Genomic DNA, 9,100 nt, shown 5'->3' on the forward strand with positions numbered 1-9,100 from the left:
TCAAGATACATAGAGTAGAATGTTAAAGCTTCGTCTGCAACATAACCCTCTGCTATTGAACCTTCTGGTTTGACTTTGTTTCTGACATAATTTTTAAGTTTTTTCATATATCTTTCAAAAGGATACATCCATCTCATGTGTACAGGCCCTCCAAGAATGGCTTCATCAGGTAAATGAAGAATAAGATGAATCATTATGTCGAAAAATGCTGGAGGATATATCAACTCAAGATTGCATAAGATCTTCACCACTTCTGTTCTGGCATTTCTCATGTCGTTAACATCCAATGACCGTGCATAATTTTTTTTAAAGAATGTACACAGGTCAATGATTGTTCTTGAAACATTTGGTGGGAGACATGCTCGAACCCCTATATGTAGCAATCGTTGCATGAGGACGTGATGATCGTGAGACTTCAACCCAACCAAATTTGATTCAGTATCATTAACCTTCTTCTTGAAGTTTGATCCAAAACCATTAGGTAGTCTCACTCCTTTAATGAATTGACAGAAACGTTGTCGATCAATTGGTTTGAAAGAGTAAGAAGCATGTGGGAGTATTTCTTTCTTCTTGTTTTCTTCCTTGTTGTGTTTCTTCATCTTCTTGACTTTCTCCTTTGGCCATTGATCTGGTCTAATGCCATATTTTTCAAGTCAATTCTTGCTTCTTTTTTGTCTTTGCTTTTATCGTTCATCAGTGCAGTATTCAACACACTCTCGTTCACATTTTTTGAAACATGCATAACATCGAAATTGTGTTTTAGTTCGAGTTAAGACCAATACTCAAGCTCAAAGAAGATACTTCGTTTCGTCCAATTTAACTCTCTCTTTTTTCTTTCATTGTCGCGCTTTCTTTTTTTGCCCCTATAATTAGGATGTTTCCCTGGAATTCGATCAGAAAGACAATTTACATGCTTTAATATAGTTGCATTACTGAATCGTCTAGGACGCGGTCTTGTCTCAGGTTGACCATCAAACAATAGACTATCCCTCCAACTATGGTTTACATTCAAGAATCATCTGTGACCAACATAAGACATCTTGTTGGTCACATAAATGGAAGATGTGCCTTCATTACAAGTAGAGCATGCTAAATAACCTTGACCACTCCATCCAGATAGACTGCTACGTGCTGGGAAATCATTGATAGTCCATAACAACATCGCACGCATATTGAATACAGTGTTAGTTGATGCATCTCTCGTTTGGACTCCTTCGGCCCACAACATTTTCAACTCATCTACTAAAGGCCTCAAGTAAACATCAATGTCCTTTGCGGGTGATCTAGGGCCAGGAATCAACAAAGTTAGCATGAAAGAGGACTCTTTCATACATATCCATGGTGGTGTATTATAGGTAGTCAATATAACCGGCCAAATACTATAAATGTTATTAAAGTTGCCGAATGGATTAAATCCATCGGCTGCTAAACCTAGACGAAAATTTCTAGGTTCTTTGGCAAACTCTGGGTATCTCTTATCAAATTCTTGCGATGACTTCCCATCTACCGGATGATACATCATACCATCCGTTGATCTTCCAGTAGTATGCCAAATCATATCTTTAGCTATGAATCTGGAACTATACATCCGTCGAAGTCTTGGAGTCAAAGGAAAGTACCGCAACACTTTTTGTGGTACTTGCTTCCCTTTTGTGGTTGTGTCCACCCATCTACGCTCGTTACAAATCCGACAATTCTGCATGGAATCATTCTCCTTCCAAAACAAAGCACAGTCATATTTGCAAGCATGGATGGACTCATATCCTAACCCTATCTTTCTAAACTTTTTCTTAGCTCCATAGTGTGAAGTTGGAATCTTGCTCTTCGGGAAAGCAACTCTTAGCAACTCTACAAGTTGGTCAAATGAACTATTTGTCCATTTATTGATCACTTTAATATGCAACAACTTCGCCAAAAAGTTTAAAGAAGTCATCTCACAATCAGGGTATAACTTGGTATTGAGCTCCTCAAACAAAGCATCAAATTCTCGGTCCATGCCTCGTCCTTCATCATCTGTATTTTCTTCATTTGTATTTTGTTCCGCCATAACATCGTCAATTACATCAAACATCTCATTAGTTGTTGGAATGTTTATTGGAGTCGAATTGTAGCCTAAATCGGAAACAGGACGCTTCTCACCGTGATAAATCCATATAGTATACGATTTTAGAAACCCACGGTCGTGTATGTGGGCATAAACCGTACTCAACAACTGTCGATACATATTCACACACTTAACGCACGGACAACACACTTTGTCTTCAAAGTCAACATGTTTCCTGGCAATCTCCATAAAGTTTTTAAGACCTTCCAAGAATTTTGGGGACATTCGGTTTTCACGAATCCAACTCTTATCGACTGTCATTATTGTTTCATTATTAAAAATAACATTGTATAAATAGTTAAATTGTATGACTTTTTGTTTGAGAAAAAAACGGACGGAATGGATAGATATTGACAAGTATATAAAGAAATATATACCCTAGAAGTAGAAATCGGACGGAATTGATAGAGTATTCACAAGCGTAGACTTCTAAACAGATTTTATAGCAATGTACTTTTATTATTTTGTTTAAAACTTCTCTTTCATATTTATAGTATACATACATTTTATTTTTTTCAATTAAAGCGTTGTACTTTTAATATTATTTTGTTTTTTTTTTGTTTTTTTATGGCACCATAAACAAGATATAAAATACTTTTAATATTACTTTTAATAACAACGTAATTTTATTATTTTGTTTTATGTAACTTTTATAGTTTAAATATTTTTGACTTAATAAACTTTAATCTCAATAAATATTTTTGACTTAATAAACTTTTAATAACAACGTAATTTTATTATTTTGTTTTATGTAACTTTTATAGTTTAAATATTTTTGACTTAATAAACTTTAATCTCAATAAATATTTTTGACTTAATAAACTTTTAATAACAATGTAATTTTATTTTTTTGTTTTATGTATTTTTATAGTTTAAATATTTTTGACTTAATAAACTTTAATCTCAATAAATATTTTTGACTTAATAAACTTTTAATAACAACGTAATTTTAGTATATTGTTTTATGTAACTTTTATAGTTTAAATATTTTTGACTTAATAAACTTTAATCTCAATAAATATTTTTGACTTAATAAACTTTTAATAACAACCTAATTTTATTATATTGTTTTATGTAACTTTTATAGTTTAAATATTTTTGACTTAATAAACTTTAATCTCAATAAATATTTTTGACTTAATAAACTTTAAATAACAACGTAATTTTATTATTTTGTTTTATGTAACTTTTATAGTTTAAATATTTTTGACTTAATAAACTTTAATCTCAATAAATATTTTTGACTTAATAAACTTTTAATAACAACGTAATTTTATTATTTTGTTTTATGTAACTTTCATATTTATAGTATGTTGTTATTAATAACTTTTATAGTTTAAATATTTTTGACTTAATAAACTTTAATATCAATAAACATATTCCAAAAATCTCAATTATCAAGCTAAAAAAAAGTATGTTGCTATTAATAAGTAAACAAATTAAACACAACCATACATATTTTACATTTTATATATAAAATTTCATACCAACCTAAACCATGTTCACAATCATACAAAATTGCATACCAATTACTTTCAAAGATCACATAAAATTTCATACCAACCTAAACAATTTCAATTTCATACCAACCTAAGCAAACAATATACATATTCCAAACAAAAAACAACAATCACACATATAACAAACAAACAACACAATCACACATATACCAACCAAGCGAAACAATTCTATACCAATGTACTTTTATTAGTTTGTTTAAAGTATAAACCTAAACAAACAACAACACAATCACATATATATACCAAACAAACAACACAATTATATAATCAAAAGAGGATCAATTTCAATTTCAACACAATTCTATATATACATATAATTTCAATTTCAATAAAAGTTAGAAAAAAAACTAACATGTGTTTTGTTCTTGTGTGATGAAGTCAAAGAAGCTTGTAATCCTCCGGTGGTGGCTGGTGGTTGCCACAGGCGGCAATATAAAATCAGAAAAAAAAACACAATATGAACGAAATAGGAGTAGAAAACAGACCAGTGAACAACTCCCTTGGTAGCTGGAACGAGGTCGCCGGCACAGCTTTGCCGGTAGGAAGATTGAGGCAGAAAAAGGGCGGTGGTGCTTCACCACCGGTTAACTACCATACACACCAAAAAACCCCCCAAATTCGGGGTAAAAATCATTAGCACACATCAATATTCAACGAAATAGGAGTAGAAAAGGTTTACCTGGGGCTAATCACCGGCTACTTGATGAGGAATCGGAGTTTCGTCGGAGAGCAAAACAGATGTGCGTCGCTATGCAAATGAACGAGGCAGTTGCGCATTATTTAGGGTAAACCCCTATGCCGACGACATGTCGTCGGTATAGGGTAAAGTAAACGATGTCGTTTCAATTATTTGCGGAAACAAAAAAAAAAAAAATTAAAAACCTATGGCGACGACATGTTGTCGGCACAGCTTACACAAAACTACATCGTTTTATTTTTCTGGCATATATATTAAAAATAAATGAAAAATATATTTTTTCATACCCATACCGACGACATGTTGTCGGTATAGAGTTTCAGAAGACCGCCAATATTTTTGTCGTTCCCGCCATACGTGTGCCGACGACGTATCATCGGAATAGAGTTCCTGGTCAAATTAAATTGGTCAAAGTTTGCAAAAGATATGGCGACGACTAGTCGTTGGGACAGAGGTACTTTTAGCGACGACACTAGTCGTCGGCATAAGTGTCGTCGGCATAGGTCTGTATCATTGTAGTGTTTCCACATCCCCAGATATAACATATGAGCTTCATGAGCATCTTTTTGAGGCAATTTGCATAGATTTCCTATATAATTGAGCATCTTTTTTAGGCAGTTTGCATAGATTTCCTATATAATTGCTCTTTTACATGAAAAAGTCGATAATTATGAATAGTAAGCATTAATGGTTGTATTATTGGTCATATTATTGGAGGAATCTGTGACAACCTTATATTTTTCTAAAAACAATGTAACACTCAAAAGTCAAATACAACGAAAATTATTTGGAATCAACGAAATTTACCTCAAAAATAAAGTGTTCAAATATCTAAATTGGGATGCATCAAATGTTAGATATCGTGCCAAGGTTTTCAAAAACATAAAGAACATTCGAAACCGGGTTATAATAAAGAATCTATGACCACTCAAACATTCACGACACACCCGGTAAAACATTATTTAACGTAAAAAGTGAAATTCCAATAAAATGCATTTTAGCATTAAGTATCTAAACAAAAGTCTTAGAGTTCGTTAAACTGTAAACGTACATAAAAAAATCGCCCAAATTGGACCTCGTTTGAAGAAGTTACGAATTTTCTAAGTTTCGTAACAGTAATAGAGAGCTAAAAACTCGAATTGAAGATCGGACGATAGTTAGCTAACGCAACCTAAACGAGAGTTGAAGGTCTCCACAATAGGAGTAAGATGATAAAAAGACAAACGAAAACCGACGTCGGATAAAGAAACTATGAATTTTTAACGGACTTTAGCAGTCCCGGCCTATTAAAAACATAGCATTAAAAATAAACTCAAAACTAGCTGACGGAGTCTAAATGAAAGTTGTAGAGCGTAATCTCACCTACGCGTGGATATAAAGAACGCGAAAATGGAGCCCATACGCGAAAGTTACGAAATTTAGAAGATGGAAGCTAGAATTAAGCCCAGCGTAATTCAAGAGTACGCCCAGCGTACTTAGGTGCAGGGTCGAGTCCCATCGGATGCAAGCTCTACGCCTAGCTAGAACCTAGTCGTAAGCCATGACGCAAAGTTACGCCCAGCGTAACCGAAGTACGCACAACGTACTCCAGTGGTACGCCCAGCGTACTCGCGCCTTCAGCCCTATAAATAGAAGGTATAAACTCCGGATTTTGGCACATCTCTCTCAAAATTTCACTCACTCTCACACACTCTTACGTACCAGAGGCCATCCCGACACCCTCGGTTCCACACTCGAGCCCCCGACGAAGGTTCTACGCTACCGAGATCCCCGAGAAGCTCGACGACGCAGCTTTCCGCGGTTGAAGTTCTGCTCGACTCTAGTCCCACTCTCCTCAAACCGAACAAGTAAGTTCATACCCCTACTTTTCAAGTCTTTTCATGTTTTAGGGGGGAAATACAAGTACAATACAAGAAAACGTATCGTTTTATAAACATAAATTCTACATCTATCCTATTATTTTTCGATACCAACGTCTTACTTTTCATATAAAGTTTAGTATATCACCAAGTTATTTTCACCAAATGGAACATACTTTATGAAAAACTATAATGGGTATAGTTTGCGAGTTATTCATACATTCTTACGTATACATCTTGAAAAACGAAATACTTTCATCTAAAGTGAAACAAAGACTTTCTTATCGTAAATCTATTTATACTAAGTGATGTGAGATATTCAAACTTCAACATACTCTTATGTATGCATTTCAAGTCCTGTATTATAAGCCATAATCTCTTGGAGGGAGAGCGTGATACTTGTGTATAGATCTATACGGGATTGACAACCCCGTACCTAAACTGTTAGGTACAGTTAGACCGGTAGGTCTGGGGTGCCAAATGTCATAACACTACAACACCTAAAGAATGTTGTTACAGGCAGACTGTGGCAATAGTATGGTTATAAGACTTACACGAAAGTATAAAAACAAGCTTGATTTATGAGATTCATACATTCATTCAGTATTTACATTATTTTGAGTACAAAAATTATCTTTATCATTTAAATACGAAAGATACTAACGCCCTCCAACCTTGGGAACTTTTCAAACTATATGTGGAAAATACTGGATTTTTTGAAAAACACGTTCATCGATTTTCTTCCAAAAAGACATACTTTTTCAGTACAAAACACTTATGAACTCACCAACTTTATTGTTGACACTTTTTCGAAACCACTTGTATTTCTCAGGGAATCAATAATACAGGTAACTACCAGCTTTTGAAGGAGGAACGCTAAAGGCGTTTATTATTAAACATTTTACATCATCATATTGTAATATTCTTTTGGAAACATGTAAAATGCAACAATGTATGTTTTTATTATATATATGATGGTTGTGTTACTTTCTTTACAATATTCAATTGTTATGATACTACGTGAAGTCATCCACCCCCGAATGTTTCCGCCATTCTGGTTTGGGGGTGTGACAGATTGGTATCAGAGCATTGTTTATAGTGAACTAAGTATATCGAACCACATAAGATATACAAACTATAAATGCAAAGGGGACCAAAAACCCTCTGACAAAACGTTTTCATAAACAAAGTATTTTCTTTTAAAAATATATATTTTTACTCGCATGCATTGGTCTCATATCATAACAAAGTTCTCTAAAAGGTATTAAGGCAAGTTGCGACACTACGATTAGGCCTCGAGGTATGTAATCAAATCGAGAATAAATATAGCCTGATCAACTATATTTATCCTGGATTTGACCAACGTACGTCGAGGAATGGTCGTAGTGGACAACAAGTAAAAAACTTACCAAATAACTTTTTTTTAGACTCGCAAATTTGAAATACTATAGGAGTATTGTCATAAAATAGTAGGACAATGAAAAACCTGCACACCATAAGATATAGTTAAACTCAGGATGCCGTTAAATAGAAATTTATTTTCTTATAAATTCTCATACCTCTATCCTAGTATAGACAAATGGCCGGATTCCATATACCGGGAGATCCCTACTAACCAAATCAAGGTAACGGCGGATGGATAGAAGAAGATCCGGAAGAATACCCGGAGGAAATCGAAGAGGAAGTCGAAGAAGAATTCGAAGTCGAAGTCGGAGAGGAATTCGATGTGGACGAGGAGGTTGAGGAGGAAGAAGAAGCTACTGATGGAACAGACTCCGAGCCAGAAGTAATCAACCCTCCCGCTCCCCGTCCTCCCGAGTAAGAATAGGTTACCAAGGTCCCATTCCCATTTGGGGAAGCCATCTCTACCATTGGAGCCGTCAACTAGGTATACGCCCTCCCTTTGGCATGTGTCGGGAGTTTTACAATGTCGGTGGGGGAGGCTCAGCTGATCGAGCACTTCCCGTTATTGTGGGCACAATAGCCACCCAGAACTATAAGTCAGACATGCAAGCGGCCAGAATCTGTGAGGTCAATGCTGCTACTTAGGGTAACACTGCAGACATCCGTCGTCTGGATGGACTACACGAAAGTACCCAACTCCACACAGGGACGCTTCAAAGCCAAATGGTGATAGCACTGGCAGAAATAAGAGAGATGAAGGAACAACAAGCAGTTCTTGAAAGGCACCTAATGGGAGTTAAGCAGTCGGATGCCGAGGCTAGCTCCAAACGCACAACACGCCGCAAGTAGAACTTGCCCAACTCCAACAATTTTGATATAGAATAGGACCTCGGATAAAGTTTTCTTATTTCCCTTGAAGTGTTAATCGGAGACCTCTAGATAGGTCAAATTTTCCTAAACACGAAGCATAATGTAACGCACCATATGTGTGACATATATATAAATATGAAGTACTTCTTTACATACCTCTCGAAACTTATGGGATTATCTAAATTGTTATATCTACTTTGAAACCATAAACTAAAGTAAAAAAATTACAAGATACAACTAACCCTCTAGTACACGATTGTCAAATCATTAGAAACTTATAGTGTTCATTATTATTTCTATACCAGAACATGCCTCCTCGTAGATCAGCACGCAGAAACTCAGCTCCAACACCACCTCCACCGCCCCCTCCAACTATGGATGTAGCTATGTTCCAAATTGTTGTAACAGCCGCTGTAACCGCAGCGATGGCTCAAATAGTAACAACGGGTCAGGAGGAGGAATAAATAGCTTTACAAATGGCCAAAGCCAAGGCCGTTCCGGAGTATGTACTTACAAAGACTTCGCCAACAGAAAACTTATTCCCTTTTATGGGACTGGGGGAGTAATGGCTCTATCCCAATGGATAGAGAAAACGGAAGCTGTGTTCGAAATTTGCGCATGCCCTAAAGAAAGCAAAGTAAAATTT

The 9,100-nt window shown here is 35.4% G+C and overlaps 1 protein-coding gene across 1 annotated transcript; it reads right to left on the reverse strand.

The window, feature by feature from the left end:
• Positions 1-1,015: 1,015 nt before the first annotated feature.
• LOC145089566 (uncharacterized) lies at positions 1,016-2,365 on the reverse strand. Its single transcript, XM_079027990.1, has one exon. It carries the CDS (start codon positions 2,363-2,365, stop codon positions 1,016-1,018), a length of 1,350 nt encoding a protein of 449 aa, XP_078884116.1.
• Between the last annotated feature and the right edge of the window lie 6,735 nt (positions 2,366-9,100).

The sequence above is a fragment of the Lactuca serriola genome, chromosome 2, assembly GCF_051521515.1.
Source record: "Lactuca serriola cultivar US96UC23 chromosome 2, Lser_US96UC23_V15, whole genome shotgun sequence".
Taxonomy (NCBI): Eukaryota; Viridiplantae; Streptophyta; class Magnoliopsida; order Asterales; family Asteraceae; genus Lactuca; species Lactuca serriola.